This window comes from Diadema setosum, chromosome 4, assembly GCF_964275005.1.
Source record: "Diadema setosum chromosome 4, eeDiaSeto1, whole genome shotgun sequence".
Taxonomy (NCBI): domain Eukaryota; kingdom Metazoa; phylum Echinodermata; class Echinoidea; order Diadematoida; family Diadematidae; genus Diadema; species Diadema setosum.
In genome coordinates this window covers 18,266,797-18,284,569 of record NC_092688.1, presented here as the reverse complement: position 1 = coordinate 18,284,569, position 17,773 = coordinate 18,266,797, and the positions used below count along the sequence as shown (strand labels likewise).

The window sequence follows — 17,773 nt, the reverse complement described above, 5'->3', positions numbered from 1 at the left end:
TGCAGACCTCTGTCAAGCAGCTCATATTCCACCCATCAGCTATAGGACCCTATACACGCATAATGAAATTTCTCCCAATCCCCCCCCCAAAAAAAAGAGAAAACAAAAATTAATAATGTGAGCCTCAAATAAGTCCAGCTTGAACTCTCAAGTTTATTGACTCTAGGTTGGCAAGAGATTTAAAAAAAAAAAATCCTTCGAAAATTAAAAAAAAAAAATCACTACCAACATTAATTATCTGTTCCTTGTGTCATTAACAACTTTCCCTGTAAGTTTCATCCAAATCCGTGTAACTTTTTGAGTTATTTTGCAAACAGACAGACAAACCAACGCCTGCAAAAACATAATCTCCTCGGCGAAGATGATAAATGCATACAACTGAGCAAACTAATCAACAAACCAAACATTTAATGTGTGGAAGGGATATAGGCCCTAAGGGATGCTGCAAGAAAGTTGCAATCAATTGCAACCTCCCAAAAAGTAATCGCAAATCCTGCAATCGATTCAAATTTGCAAACATTATCACAATCAAAGAGCCAACTCTTTGATCACAATGCAATGCGAAACTCAGTACTTCAGTGATCCGTACCATGCATTGTTGCACAGCTGATTCGTGCAACTTTTTTGACTGGCTGAAAGTTATGGTTGCAGTCATCAAGACCTACTTTCACGTTGTGTTTTGGACTTTGTTGTGCCCAGATTCGATGATGACTTGGAATATTATTCTTGAGATTGGAAATGGCTAGCTACAAATCGCCAGCTCGCCGATGTATGATTTGTGATGTACCACTTCTAACGTCCAAACACTACATAAAACTGCAAAGAACTCTGTGAAGGTCGTGAGATGTGGACCTCAAGAAAAGTTGGAAGATTTGTTTGGCGATGTTATTGTTGGTAAAGGGGATCAATGTGTTTTTTGTTTGTTTTTTGGGGGGATTGTGCCAATCATGTTCATTAAAGGAAATAATTTTGTCATTAATTATTCTTCATTAATAATATTGTATGATGAAATATTCAGAAATTAAAGATATTCTTTAATTGAAAAAAAAAACAGTTGCAAGTTGCAATTGATCTACAAATTGCAAATTTTGCAATAGATATTTGCTAGTAGTGCAACTCGACTTTCTTGCAACATCCCTTTAGAGTACAACTTGTAGCAACAACAATGTCATGTAGGTCTACAATAATTGCGCATGAACTACAAAAGTATCTCTTTCAAAAAAAAAAAACAACAACAACAACAACAAGTCAACAACGTATTAACGTACTTGTTTATTTTGATCGAATGTAAAATAGACTTTAAAAAAAAAAAATCCATTCTGTTTTGACGCACTGACTTACATAAACAAGTTTCGTGTGACTTCATGAAGCCATAATGATCACTTTCCAGCAACGACAAGATAGACTTCCTTTTTGGTAGGAAAAGTAAACAATTGTATCGAGTGTCGGAGTTCCATGCCACCAGTTCAGAAAGCGGTCTTGCATTGTGGCTTTGAATTGGTGGCGAGGCCGATATCCGCTAATAATGTTGAGTACCCGCGCTTTCGTCAGATTTAGCCAATCAAAATCATTCATTGGCCTGCACGGCGATGTGGCTGTCTCGTAGCAATTCCTTGGGACTTGAAACGAATGCAGAGTAGTGCGCCAAGCCGCTTCATACGTTCAATGAAGATAAAGTAAACATACAGTACACCCTGGCCTGCCTGGCTAGCTGGCTTCGTTCGCTCACACGCGCCTGCGCCTGGCTGTAGTGAAGCAAGCCTGTCTAGCTAGTTTACAGCTGACTGTTAAACGTGGACAAGAACGGTACACTTTCAGGATCATGCGGGACTGTATTCGACTGTTCACCCAAAATGGGAGTTAAACATTCTAGGAATCAACGTAGGCAATCGTCTGCTTCTCAGTCTCAACGTTCGGTAAGTGAAGAACGAAAATAATAGGGCGTTTCTGGTCATGCAACACCAGGTGATTGCTAACGGGAGTCTACCGGATACATGGTGGGTTGGGGTCGGCGCTAGGACACAGAACCCTCCCGTTCAGCTACCTCTGGCTTGCTGCTACTGTACATATCACATGTACCATACTGCAGTGCTAGTGCATATCAATGATCTACTACACGCAAGTGGTAGTATCAATAAATATTAAGGTTATTCAACGCAAGATACTAACATTAACAATAAAAACAACAATAAGACACTTTGATGAATTTAATTCGTGATGTAGTGTTTGCAGAATTTGTTTCCTTTATAATTTCTTCACTAGTGTTATGTTGGCGTTCCACTCAGTATGACTCTTTACGAGGTTACACTACTACTAGGACATTTACTTGCAATGTTCAAGGCTTTTTTTTCACCATTCAGATGTTTCGTTTTTTTGTTTATTTCTTTTTTGGTAAATTGGATTGACAATTGAGCCCCGGTAGTGTGGTACAACAACAAGACCCACTAACATTTTCTTGATCCTGTGTGCAGATCCCAACCCTGGTTTAACAAACAGATCAGATGATGATCTAAAAAAAAAAAAAAAAAACCCACACAAACAAAACAAAACAAAACAAAACAAAATAAAACTGTACTCTCATGGGCAGGGAGTAATGTCTACACACAATTTCTGCATCAAAGTACTATGCTGTTATATTTTTGCGTACAGATATTTTCGCGAATGACGAGGTCATAGACATTTTCTCAAGATGTTGTTTTCGTGAACTGACGCCGACGCTAACTTTAAATGCACTATTAAAGTATTACCCTGCCGCATAAAGACATTTTCGCATGTATTGTTAAATTCGCGATCCAACTGTGATTTGCGAAATTTGCATAAGTTAAACCCTCCCAAAAATAACAGCTTATACAGTAGTGTGAATAGGGAATCAAATAATCTCTAGACATTGCATTGTGCTATTGATTTTTTTTTTTTTTTTGGGGGGGGGGGGAGTGGTGCTCTTGTTTGCTGCAATTGAAGCATGACCAAATGTTTAAACATTATGCTGAAAACTTTAATCCTGTCTGATTTTTCTGTGTGTGTGTCTAAACATTACAAGTGTATTAAATTCATGGTATCTTTTTGTTTGAATGACCCAATGTCACCAGAGTCATTTGCAATAGTTTTGTGCTGTTTTATTTTCTGTAGGTTTCATAAAGTCACATGCCTATTTGTAATACTAGAAGATATTTGATACCATGCATTACTGTTTGCTTTTTTATGCAAACTTTGTAAACCAATGGTGAAAGTGGAAATAAATGAAATGAAATGAAAATATCCAAAAGATATCAGAAATATAGACCAACATAAATGCTGCAATTTTTACATTTCTCAGATGATCACTTGGACTGTCCTTATTTTTTTTTTTTCTTTTTTGTGGTTTGGGGTGGGGATGGGGGAGGGGGGAAAGGAGAATCTCGTGTCTTGGACATTCTTTGTTTTCCGGGGGCTGAAAGTGTACTTGCTTGATTAAAACATTCATCATCTAAGGCATCTACAGTGTAAAATGCTCTCATCTGTATAAAGTTAGTATTTCCAGCATAGGATTACTACAGCTCCTTTTAGTGAAAAGAAACTTTCTTGTCAGCTGAAAGAGAATACAACAGCCATAAATATGAACCATCTATCTGTTTGTTGGTGTCAGTTACATCTATATGTAACACAGCCCCTGGTTTGCTTGACAAGAAACACAAATTTATAAAAAAGTTACGTGAGAAGGCATTTTCAGCCTTCTGCTGTATATGGCTACTATTCTAAATTCTAAATTCCATGCCACTCTTGGCTGCCATCTCTGGTATGCCGTATTTTGTTTGTTTGGTTAGTTTGTCTTTATTTATACATTCTCCATATGGGTTTTGCAAGATTTCAAATTAATGCATCATTCTTTGTCATTCTAATACATTTCAGGACACAGAATATCTATCATATTCCTTGAAATTTATCATACTACAAACATATGTGTACTGTTATTGGTTTGTCACAGCTGTTGTTAAGTTGGCTAGATCAAACCCATTGCGAATGGTGAACATATTGAGTTAATATGTACAGCAGTATGTATAATATTTTTCACATTATTTGTTTAATTTCTATAGTTAGGATCAGTCATTGATGCACAAATTTATCACAGAGGATGGTCTGCTTTTAATAATCAGTGACTGTGCTTGGTTCTGGTAATATTCAGATCATAGCAGTTATTAGTTATCCCTATAAATATGCTTTACTGACATACAATGTAGCAAGAAGGCATGTACTGCAGTTTGTCAAAACTCTAGTACACAACACTGAGCATGTAGCGCTTGCTTGCATGCTCTTTTGAGATAGGTGACGACTAGACTTGGATAATACCAAAACATTCAACCCTCTGCGTGTAAGCAATCCATCTGTGCCCAGATGGCTGGCAGCGCTTCGCTGGTCGGTGTCTGTCGTGGCTCAGGGCCCGTTCCTCTTCATTTCCTGCAGGAATTAAGTGCTCAATTATGGGACTTTCACCTGCTAATCCTGCTCAAGTCAGAGGGGACTCGAGATACTCCCCACAGCAACATCATGCCTGTAAGGCTTATAAAGTGTGGGTGTACGCATGTACATCTAACTTTCTCTACTCTCATCAACATAGTATACATGTGTGGGAGAATATGACATGCATCTTGGTGTCCCAGAAAATTATTATTTTCGCTTGCCTGATTAGGATTTGGTCTGTGCTATGAAGTTCTAATTATAATTTTTTGCTCTTATATCAAATGCAATATTCTAAGCAAATATTGATAGACAGGCAATTTCACATTTATAATCACTTGCTCCATTTCCCCAGCATTTACTGTTGAAAAGAGCATTTAAAGAATTAAGCTCAAAAGAAGCCTGCATTATACCTTGATATAATTTGTTTTTCTTTTTGTGGTCACGGACAAAATTATTTATGCCTGTTTGTTCAAAAAACTAATTCAAACTTCTTCTCTGTATACGTGTATGTGGATTGGGTGTGACACAAAATTTGCTCCTGCAACAACTGCTCCAGTCTTATTTTTTTCCAAGGACTTAGGGTTGGGGTTGTGATAGGGTTTTAGGTTCAGCTTGATGTGAGGATTAGGATTAGGTTTCGAGTTATGTTTTTGGGTAGGTTTTGTATGTTTGGCTTAGCGTGCAGATCATTGGAGCAAATATCATGGAACCGGATTGGGCCCATAACTCCAGAAATCTGGAGGAACAGGGGGCTTGCATGATTTTATCTCACAAATATGATAACAAAACTATGTGCCTGGAAATGAAATTTCCCATGATTCTCTGCAGGTACCTGGGAGAAGAATCAACACAAGAATGTTGAGATTGCAACAGGTGCAAATGTGTGAGTCACAGGTTGAAAATGTAAATTGTTCTTGAGATCAATTGATATTGCTAAATGTGCATGGGACGTTACCTGTGGTTCACTGCATTTTCATCTTATGAGTGAATACAAATTTCATTATGATTTAGTGTGCAGTTACCGTGATGAATTTCAAGGTTACCATGCCATTTTCTTTCATATGCCTGAAATTCTCGTTTGCAAAGTCAAGCGCATAGAACTTGTGCAGTTAAGTAGCACAATTGATATTCATTTTGAGGAATGTTGATATTGGGCCAAATATTTGGGCTTTTCAATGGAAAAGTGTCAGTGTCGATTTACATCCTGACCCTGCATATGGCAGGTGTAATACGATGATCACATTGGTATTATTTAATTAAGAGCAGAAATTTGACTCCATAAATCAACTGATGATTGTTTATTCAATGAGGAGATCCTTAGGATCTAGGGCCTAACTATTTTTAATGAAGTTAAATTGAAAAAAAAAAAAAGACAAGCAAATAGAATAAAATAAAATAAAATAAAATAAAATAAAATAAAATGCAGAAAGTGTTTTCTAGTCAGGTCTGTATTGGATTATTATTCAGATTTGTACATGTATGTATGTTGTCATGCAGACTACATGTGAAGTAAAAAGATATTCTGTGTGCATTAAATGTGACTCCTTGAATATTGCACAAATGCACAGATAATATACTACCAATAATCACTTGCACCTACGTGCTGACAGGTACCATCACTAAGTGATCATTTTTTAAAATTTTTTTTTTAATTTTTTTACAAGATCAGGAGTGGGAGTGGGTAGAAAAAAAAGATATTGAGGAATTTTAATGTAGTTGCATATTTGAACTTGGGCAAACAGGCTAGACAAAATAAAATGGAGAATGGGAACAAGGATATTTTTACCATAAAGATGCTGTCAGGTTTGACACTTTCACAAGGCCATTAAATATGCCGCCCCTTTTCACCATGAAGATAAACTGTTTACAAAATTCCCTTTAACAAATACGAGATTGTTGTATGGCATTGTCATAGCTCGAGAATAAATATATGCTGGCCTCTTTGAAATGACACATTCATCGTGCGATGAAAGAGCAAATATTCATGGCAATGATTCGGGAAGAACACATTGTTTGCTCCGGGGAAATTCAGGCAGGTAGTTTTGACGCCGACTCAAGTCTGGATCAATATGAATGGAAGAATGACACTGGGGGCGGGGTACTGTGCCAAGTCTCGGATAATGGAAGGAATGTTGTGCATTTCAATTTCTTTGTCAAGGCATGGCAAGAAAGAATCAATTCAACTTGTCAAAATAGGCTGGCAGAAGAAGAAGATGAAATGAAGAATGTTTATTGATTCCAGAAACTGTCAACTGGAGTTGACTTGCCTTTGAACTCCAAATGCACCCAGCAGTTAGATTTACTCAGGCCGAGGCTTGACAGAAAATTAGTTATACATACAACAAGGAATTTGTTTTGAGGCAAAAACCAATGACTACTGATCTGATGATACCGACAATTCTGCTAATAAGCTGCATAAAAATTGTACCGGTATTTTATAATTTGATCAGGAGCATACAGCAGTGGCCATTTATGCCAGTTGTGTAGTTTCATGCCATGGTATATCTAATGGGATAGTGTACAGATACTGAAAACTTTTTATGGCTTCGTTAATATTATTGCCCCACCTGGGGGATCTCAACTCCATGCTATGACACAAGGAGCTTGCAGTGTGTCTTGTGAAATCCTGGTGTTTGTTCCATTTCACATTGTATTTGTAGAGAAAGAAACAAAGTGTACAAGTACATACAGTAGTTACATGAGCTTTATAAACATGGGGAGGAATTGACCTCTGGTGCATCACAAAAAGTTGTTAAAACTAGAAACCTCTTTTATTCCTTTATATTTCATACTACATATTATTGTACATGTGTTAATAATGAGCACAAAAAAAAAAAAGCATGGCTTATATGTTGTTTGTATCAAATATCATTGCCTCCTTTTTTCCAGTCATGAAATCAAATATTTTTCCAAAAGTTTTGTACCAGTACGATCTGTTGGAATTAAGCAGGTCAAGGTTAAGGATATCACATGAAAATCAGATGTATTACATCCAGGGTCAAACCTACACCTACAGTGAGTGTACACTAGGTTTTACCTTGAAAATCTCCTCGTGAATATTCCATGTATGTGGAGCCAGTCTACCCGAGAACTAAAGTGTATTATCAAGAGCCTTACCTTGCCCTTTTTTCAGCTATGCTTGCCATTAACCTATCTTCTGTGTAGGTGTTCATCATATATAACCCATTAGCGGCAACACCTCGGGCGCTTTTGATGACTGGTTGAAGCTAGAACGCTTTAAGTAACAATTTAGACGGTACATACTCATTTCTCTCGCACACAGCTGGAGTAGTCATATCTCGACACAAACTTAATGACCCCCAAAAACTCAATAAGTCGCCTCTAATTAGCATTGCAATAGCACGCTGCGGATGGAATGCACCTTGTAGAAAGGGTTCCCACCTTGTTCCTTCCCCCATGGCGGTATTCTCCGCGTAGCATCATCGCCGTGAATCATCTGTCATGCCGCAAAGTCTTTTACCCGTCCTATGATGTCATGACTTACTCAGATGAAAGTCAAATGTCTATTGGCCCCACTTCTAGGGGCCCCTTCATGGTAAAAGTCTTGCAATTGATTCTAAAACTGGTGTCGACCTTGATTCAGTGGCTAGCTGAACAAACTTGTAGTCGACCGCAAGTATGTGTGATGCATGGCTCTGGTTTGTGTTGCACTTGGTGATGCTTGCAATTTGTGATTATCAGTATTTTAGTCAGAATAGAGGCAACTTGATAGCAATCAATCGGCCGTCAGTACAGTTAGTTGTTGTATGGTGACCATAAGAGATGAAAGGCGCAAGTATTGGATAGTACATGTATGTCTTGAAACAGGTGAAAGGTGTGATTTCAGAGAGATATGGCCACATGAACTGTAACTTACTGTAAAACGAGGAATGTTCATGTGCATTTTAATTTCTCGAATTTCGCGAGCGACAAAATTCGCGAAATCAAAATGCGCGCGAAAGTTCTTGTCTACACTATATACATTGAATGCCAGTGGCAGTTCGTGAAAATTTCATGCTGCAAAAAAAGGCCGTCGGCTCCAATTTGCGAAAAATTCATGCTGCGAATGAATCATGTTTTACAGTACCCAGAGAGCAGAAATTTTCAAGGGGTAGTTGTTTCCTAGTTTGTTTCTTGGCCATTTCTTCTTGTTTTTTTTAATTACTTTGGCATGCAGAAAGTCGGCTGTTTTTAGTATAGATTTTTAAAAATACATTTAAAGGACAAGTTCACCTTCATAAACATAAAGATTGAGAGAATGCAGCAATATTAGTAGAACACATCAGCGAAAGTTTGAGGAAAATGGGACAATCGATTCAAAAGTTATAAATTTTTAAAATTTTTGTGTTGGAACCGCTGGATGAGGAGACTACTAAGGTTCGTGATGTCATATGGGTACAACAGTAAGTGTATAAAGAAATTTATGTAAAGAAAATTCAACATATTTTCACTTTTTTTGGCATAATAAAAGAACACTTCACTTGCCTCTTTCTAAAGGCAATGGGAATAATATTACCCATAACATATGTCAGTAACGAGTCAAGGGAATGTGTACTTTTTTCAAAAGATGAAATTTTGTGAAATTCTCTGTATATTTTCCTTATATTGTTGTACGCATGTGACATCATACAGTGCAGTAGTCTTCTCATCCAGCGGTGACTGTGCAAAAACTTCAAAAATTCATAACTTTTGAATGGATTGTCCGATTTTCCTCAAACTTTCAATGATGTGTTCTACTAATATTGCTACATTCTCTCAATCCTTATGTTAATGAAGGTGAACTTTTCCTTTAAGTTGTTTCAGTTTGTATTTACCGGTCATTCCTTTACACACACAGGGGCTAAATTTTGAACTCTGTGATTTTATTTTATTTGTATTTTTCATGGAGAAGTAGAGAAATCATTAAAGTCACAAATTGATAGAGGTATTTATTTAAATTGCTTTCTAAGTATTAAAGTAAATACAGAGGACAACATTCTGCCAGTTTCTTCTTAAAACAAATGTTCATGTATGAATCTATCCTGAAGGTTCAAGACAGTTTAACTTTCAACTCTCGAATATTATAAACGCAAGTGTGTGGTGTGAATCATAGTATAGAATATACACACTGCAAGAAAAATGTATCCACGGGTATCTGATGCTGCCAAAGTACATGTATGTTGCCTGAAACAGGGATGGGGAATGGTATTAAGCGGCCACCAAATAATCCCATCATGGGGCAGGGGATTGATACCATCGCATCCCACTCCTGTAGGGGGTACCAAGGGAGGGATTGGAGAAATCTTTTCAGTGGAATATGTCATCACTCATTCCCCCCCCCCCCCTACTAGTCTTCTCTACGTAATATACTGCTTTAGTGGGGCCCATTCACACCCAGTTTTAAGCAATCAATTTTGCAGAGAGATCATTGAATTGATAATTTTAATTTGTGAATGTGTTTGGCCTAATATCTCAAGATAAGAAAGCTGTCCTCAGGAAAGGAAGGAGAGAAGGGGAGGGGCAAATGGGCATGGCCACATCGTCATGGTTACCAGTGTGTGCAGCATCCCTTCACCATCCCCACCCTTTCCCAAATTTGTATGGAGATGGCTTTATCTTCATTACTAATTTGTTCAGAACGAGTCTTAACTGAGTAGTGTTGTGTGTAATCATATGTCCCCTCTAGCAAGAGACAAAACACTCTGTCATTGGATAAGACATACAAATGGAAGTCCAGTGTGTGAGAGAGTCACAACTCATGTACATAAAAGATCCCACTTCATTCATTCATTGTAAAGAGCAGGGTGCATATCCCAGTGAAGTTGTTCTGCCTCACAATTGACTGGACCCAGTGGAAGACCGGCCAGTGCAGCTGAATATAGACTCTTTAAGCCATCTTCTCAGATGGGAAATGAAACAAACAAACAAACAAACATGTATGATATTTTAGATATTTTCTAGTCATGAGAACATATGCTAATATTTGTTAATGCATGTGCTGTTATATGAATTCCTGTAAAACTGTAGAAATCTCTATGTCACCATTGGATTTGACAAAGTTAAAAAGCAGTTTTTATCAAAGATAATCTCTGTGTATGGTGTTAATATCAGTTGAAGTTATTTGAAAGAATACATTTTGAAGAACGGCTGGATGTTACCACATAACTGTTTGCATCCTGAGAGGTTTTTATGACGTACCATTGGTAAGTTCTGGCACAGGGGTGCATAGTAGGTGGGCTCCTCTGCACCCTACCTTTCTACAAAGCCTGTGCTTGGATCGAAAGCTATCTAAGTCTTAGTGTCATTTGTCACATGCAGTTGACACAGGTCTTGTAGCGACAAAGACATCATCACCACAGCAGTGATCTTGATGTTGCAGGGTTTTATGACAGGCACCTGCGAGTTTGCTGTGCTGCACAATTCAGATTTGCTAGGGGTTTTCTGAGTCACAGCCCATCTAAATTTAGTCCCAGAGGGAAGGGAGGATAAAGAATGAGCGTAAATTGTTTTCGCTGGAAAATTGACATAGTGGATATATATATTGTCACAGTTGAGGGCAAAGGGGGGGGGGGTGTATTGAAATAGGTTTAGCTCAATTTCAGCACTTGTTGGTAGGGTGTTTTTTTTTTTTCAAGCGTCTATGTCGTAACTTTCATAACTAATAACTAAGTAATATAAACTAAATGTTATGATGTCAATGTAGTTGTAGACATTTTATTTGTTTAAATAATTTTTTAATGCTTGGAAAAAAGTGTGATTTGTGAGAGAACTAGTGTCTTTTCTCATTATTCCAGCTTCTTTTGTTGTGTTGTATGCCACAGTGAAGCCAATTATGACATTGATGGGTATACACAGTGAGTGATACCATATGAATTATGTTATGGGGAGTACTGAGATTGAATCCTGAAATAAATTATCAATTTGAATTAACAATGAATCAGTGAATTTAAGAATTGAAATGGAAGTAGGTAGTGGATGAAATCACACAAATTTGTATATTAGGCTATTCAGTATTCTTTTTGAAATCCTAATCAAAGTTAGAATGATTATGTATTTATCTTACACTAAACAAATATTAAACATTAGTATTTGATGTGATAAAAAGCATAAATGTGTTTGTACGTGTGAGAGTGTATTTGTATACGATCTGTAAGTGATGATGGCAAGATCACACGAGTATTGAAGACATGGGGAAAGAAAAGTACATGAAACAAAAGCAAGGGGGGAAAAAGCAAGTTAGGGCCAAGATGAGGGTTGTTATGTAAAAGCGATACACCTGTCTTTTCTTCTTTATCTTTGCATTTCTCTGAAAATAAAGAACTACTTTTTAAGGAGAGCAACACCCTGCTTTCAACTTCATGAATTAGAGTGATTATAGAACTAGTATACAAACATTCAAATTATTTACTTATAAATGGGATTTCTAGAAATGAAAATGGTGTGTCATAAAATTGGAAGGTAAGAAACCCATTTAGGTATGAGCTGCGTGCTCTGTGTCTGAGAGACGATAAAGGGTCTCCCTATCTAGGTTTCCCCACACACCACGAGGGAAATTTAAATATTGACTTGTTGCCGACCCTCGGGGTCTTTTGTGCTCTTCGGTGTGTCCGATGGATTTCTCTCCCCTCGCCTTACAATTGTACCGTTTCCACGGATGAACGGTCAGCTGCACCCGGGACGACTGTAGCCCAGACTGCCGTGAAGTCTCTGCGGGCCAATCTTCAGGTTTCTGCTTCAATTCTTTATTTTTTGTTTTGCTGCAGCAAAGATGATGCTCCATCAGGGACCTTGTGTTTATTTATTTGAAGTCTCAACTATCAATAGGCCCTATTTTTAGGCTCAAATTACTCTGAAACATGGCCATCCCATTGAGATATAGTAGTGAAGTGTGTCTGCCGTTGCAGACTATTCATCATTTCGTAGCCATCCAGGCCCCTTGTTGCATTATTGATTGAATGTTAAAAGGCTGGAATGATCCGTGTCCCTACAAGATATAGATATATTCGAGGTGAAGGAGGTGAGGGGAGGTATTGTAAGATGTATGAAGAAGTGAAGTGCTCCACTGCATTACAAGTTGCAATTGACTTTGATGTAATTGCGGTTGATAAAACCTTTCAAAAGCAAATAGAGCAGATGAGACATCTGCAGACTTAAAGGGGCTGTTTACAGTTTCTATACTCTGAGGCCCGAATTCACGAAGGTGGTACAAACAAAACCATGGTCTAAACCATGGACAAAAACCATGGAGCGCCAAGTGTCAAACAGAATATTTCGTTACGAAATTGGTCATTTCGTCGACAAAATGACTTTTTCGTTAACGAAATTATCATTTCGTGGACGAAATGTTCATTTAGTTACAAAATGTTGTCATTTCTTTACAAAATAATCATTTCATCGACGAAATGACTGATTTCGTAGCGAACTATCGCATGCGACACTTGGCATTCCATGGTTTTTGTCCATGGTTTAAACCATGGTTTCATTTGTACCACCTTCGTGAATTCGGGCCTGAGGGAGTAAATATGTTGTAAAGCAGATATATTACTTTATACATTGTAATAACCCTGTGTTTCACCATCATCATATCTTGCATCATGGTACTGAACATAATACAAGCAAAAGAAAATATCATTAAGCTAGACAAAAAAGACAGTATTTTACAAAATTGTCATTTCATAAGTGGTATATCAAGTGACATGATGCCCTACAGACATATAAAAAATGTCATATTTACATTACCGTTATTATTCATTTTTTATTTGCTGTGTATCTAAAACCATCAATCTAAATGTTATACAAGTGAAGAATTTTCTCGTATGGTAAGAATGGTTCCATATAACCCACATATCTATCATCATAGCTCCAACAAATTAAGCATAAATCATATATTCCCTTCAAATCAGTGTATTTAAAGTATCAAGAGGGAGTATATTTTGGTTTTTAATTGCAGGAGTGGATCATGGCAAGTCACAGTATGAAATTACAACAAAGTACACTCTGACAAATGAAGCAGAGCACCGTCTCCCTGCCTTCTTCTTTTTCTTTTCAACCTACCTGTATTGAATATCAGAATTTACTCTTGAATGTATGATATATTGATGCATCTGCATCACAAGTGGAATGGAGTGCAGGACAACCGAGTTGAATCAGGTACCAGTAAAAGAAAAGAATGCAGGTACTAGTACATGATTTTTCAAATTCCCCTCCTTTGTAAAAAGATGTTTGAAAATCATACATTATATGAATGTAGAGTAATGTAAAACTTGTGATCGTTATAATAGAAAGACATTTGGTGGGATGAAGAGACATTGGACAGCCATAGGTTGTCATTAGAAGATGACAATTTGAATTTGATTTACAATTTGCTATATTTTTTTTAATGAGGTTTCATTGTTTTTTTTTTCTTTTATGTGTATGTGTGTGAACACAGATTCCTAGTAGGAGCTCCAGTGACCACAGCTTCCAGCGAATATGGTCGCGGACGTCGCGGAGAAGGCGCAGTGTGGTGTCCCTCACGGACCCATACCTGGCCTCGCGCACCACGTGGCCAGTACCGCAGAGTGAGGCCATGTTTCTGCCCGAGTATGAAGTGAGCCCCCGCAGTGCCGAACAGGAATACAAGGTATGACTTCTTTCCTTTTTGTTTGTTTGGTTTTTTTTTCCAAAGTTCATTCATGAGAGCTAAATACTGGTTCGTGATAAGGTTAGAGTAAAGATTAGGGTTAGGGTTAGGATTAGGTTCAGGATTAGAATAGGGTTAGGGGAAGGGGAAGGGTCCAGGCTAATTGCCCTAGACCCATGAATGTAGATATGTTCTGAATATAGGACATTGATTGTTTGATGCACCTGGACTATAAGCTTTAAAGGGATGGTACAGTATTGGTGAAGATGAAATTTGGGCTTTAACTTTTTTTTTGCGAGATACCAAGAGAACACTTATGAAATAGTACAGAGCATACCACTTTAAGAGGAATTCAAATTTTATTTGATGAAAATCGGGTTTGGAATAGCTGAAACATCCAAAAACAAAGTAAAACAAAACGATCTTAATAATGATATGTGGGTCCCACACTTTATTAGGATTGCTCTGTTTTGGATATCTCAGCCATTTCCAAATCAATTTTCATCTAATTAACGTTGAAATCCTCATAGAATTACATGCTCTTTCATATTTCATGAGAGGTTTCTTACTATCTCACCAAAAATGATAAAAACCTGAAGTTAAGTCTCAACCAAAACGGTACAATCCCTTTGAATATTCTGTATCCTTCGCTCATTGTATCTAAGATCAAGTACATTCTATTATGCCACATACATGTATCCTCAACCATCTGAGTGTATACGTATATTAAAAGTGGAAATTCATGCTGTATGTATCAATCTTACTGACTTGAAATGATGGCAAGTTTTGTGCAAATCTTTCTGGCGATGGCCAAAATGTGATTGTCATCCCTTCGACGAGAATATTTGAGTTCTGTGGTGTTGTTTATAATAGACTGATGATACGCTTCTGTTAGATGTACAAAATAAATGCATTTATCATGCAGTAGGTGTATTTGTGTGGCTTGGCATGTACAGTGTATAGTGGGCTTTGAAAAGGTGAAGATGGATTGAATGTGACTGCCGTGTAATAAAAGAGCTTATTTTTTTTTCCTACTGGAATGACGAATGAGGATGTGATCTGTAGTGATATTGCCACACATCTATTGAGTTATCTTTCTTCATGCACTGGCATTTCATTCACTTCTCGATTGCAAAGATGAAAAGCGACTTCTGAATAGACTCGTGTGCCGAGGCACTCAGCTCTTTGTTAGTGGAGATGTTCGCAGTGATAACAGCGGAAGGTGGAGTGACGATCTGCCTTTTATACAACCTTCGTTTCCCCGATGCGTAGAGCTGGCACACTTCGAGGAGCTCATCCGACAGCTCTCGTCTAGTTCGTGACCCTGATGATGTCATAGCTGGAGGGGAGGAATAAAAGGTTTCAGTCCTTGCAGAGTTTTGATGGATTTCAATGCTTTTCTGCTGCCTAGCTCGTATAAAGCGAGTCATCTCCCCCATGTGCCTGGTCTACCCATGCTCGGGCTGCAGTGGTTGCCTAGCAACAGTTTCATGTCTGCAACAGTTTTGGATGAGGGTGTATACCCTCCACTTTGACCACTAAAGTCTGTCTTCCCCAGGTCAACCCTGTGGATCAAACATCATACTAGACATCAAAATCTGGAGCTTCCACCCTTGCCCAGAGTACAGAATAGATTTCACTGTTGTTATCATTGCTGTAATCATTATCACTGGCATCAAAATGCACATTGTATAATCTGGTCATCTCAACAATTCCCTAATGCAGATTTGAATGATATCTACTTCACAACAAGGGAGATGGACGCATTACATGTATGATTTATCATCTTGCATTTTATCATGCAACATCATGTATATCCCCGTATATTCCTCCCCCTCCCCCCCTCCACCCCAACATTGCTGAATTTTTCATGATTCTGCACAGTGGTGCATGATGTTATCTTGTTCCTCACAAGAGATATACTTCGGCCGACAAGATGTTAGTATTAGCTCCTGCATAATGTATGAATGCCTCATTTCACTCAATTTGGAAATAGTCTATAGTACAAGACCACAATAGCGACTACAACGACACATGCCTTCAGATGCCATAGTATCGATATATGCAAAATAGACTCTTAAAAACTGCAAATAGACAGACAATTTGTAGTTCTCGTAGAAGTGAACCAGAGCAGTGATTACTGGAACTATCACTAGTAATAGATTATTATTTCTTTTCTCAACCCAGTTCAGTTTAGCCATACGGATGTGAGTGTATATGAGAATCACTTTATCAAGTTCCTGTTGAGTGGGGTTTTGCTGTAGACTGTGGTTGCCACGAGTGCGAATGCAAGATATGGCTGTACAAGCCAAATCATTTGACCCGACAGAAGTGATGAATCCATTGAGAGTCATTAGTCATACTGGTAGCAAAAGTGAAAGCAGCATAGAGAAAAATGAATGTTTTAATAGATGGAGGAATATTAGTGGGAGCAAATGACATAAAATATATAGAATATATCCTCAGCTGAGAACCAGAAGAGCGCTATTGCATTCTGAGATTTGAGCGTTGATAAAAACAAAACAATCAATTTTCATGAAATTGAAATTAAATATATAACCATTGTTCCAAATATCAGGTAAAATAGTGCCCTTGTGGTTTTGATTTGAACATTTTACTGACCGTGAAAAGGATTTAGAATTGACACCGTAATGTAGAGGAGACCAAGCTCTTCAACATGATACCAATATGTCAATACCCCCCCCCCCCATTACGATAACGTCTTTCTGGTTCTCAGCCGATGATATAACAAAGAGTGGGTTGATAAGTGTAATGATGAAGATGGGTTAATAAAAGAAAGAATCAAAAGGAGAAGAAATACGCTTTTGTGTCCAAGCATTGTTAGCTTTGATTAATATTTGCAAAGCTGCATGATATACATGTATGTATGTGACATGTTATGTGAAGCCCTTTGTTAGTGAAAAGCATAATTTAATGGTATCTGGGCATGTTGTTTCCAGCACTTAGAAAATGGTTTGTAAGGCTTCCCTATTCTTCTTTTCCACAAAAGAGCTATTCTTACCCAAAGATTATCACTTTCCTAAATGCTGTGTGTGGGCGTAATGATGTTATTATCGCCAATAAAATAGGACGTTTGGTGTATATGACAATACATTGCTGGTAAGATGCATCTGGGAGCATCATCAGGATCCAATTTCTGATGAGGCCTTTGTCTCCAATCAATGGTGTTAGCGAGGTCCTCGACATGTTGATCATAGATACATCATGGGTATTATACAGTTGAAGCAATTCTGTATTGAATGTAGTCATAAGATGGCATCATTCATGTGGTAAAATAGTATTTTAAGCATCCAGCAAAATTTAATGTCTGCAGGGAGCATGAAGCTGAATAAAATGTCCTACAGATTTTCCTGTTATCAATGCAATGTTTCTCATCCGACATTTTGATTGTGTTTTCCTAGTCTTCAGGAATGTGACTTTAGTTTTCTGCTATAGGTGGCTTGTCCCATACTATGGGTTCATGATGGACTAACAAGGGTTTATAGTCTTGATGCTGGGGATGCCTTTATACTATTCACACAAAAATGAAACATCACAAGGAGTGTCTGTTTTGGCATCGTTTCCACTATTCTGAGAAGTGCTTTTATGGTCTCGTTTAAGCTGTTCATTGCTGAAACAGCCCCCTATCCCCCCCCCCAAATTGATTCCTGTACCATGCCAACATCACACCCCCTTGGTAGTGAAAGTCTTAAAGGCCAAGGGGGATCATTGTCT

At 37.8% G+C, this 17,773-nt stretch overlaps 1 protein-coding gene across 1 annotated transcript in view; it reads left to right on the top strand.

The window, feature by feature from the left end:
* The first annotated feature begins 1,760 nt into the window (after window positions 1–1,760).
* The window catches only part of LOC140226965 (ribosomal protein S6 kinase-related protein-like), a 123,893-nt gene continuing 107,880 nt past the window's right edge, over window positions 1,761–17,773 (top strand). Inside the window, exons 1-2 of the mRNA XM_072307402.1 lie at window positions 1,761–1,916; window positions 13,847–14,038. Of these exons, the coding sequence (XP_072163503.1) occupies window positions 1,854–1,916; window positions 13,847–14,038 (255 nt within the window). The 5' untranslated portion in view covers window positions 1,761–1,853. The remainder of the gene's footprint in view (window positions 1,917–13,846; window positions 14,039–17,773) is intronic.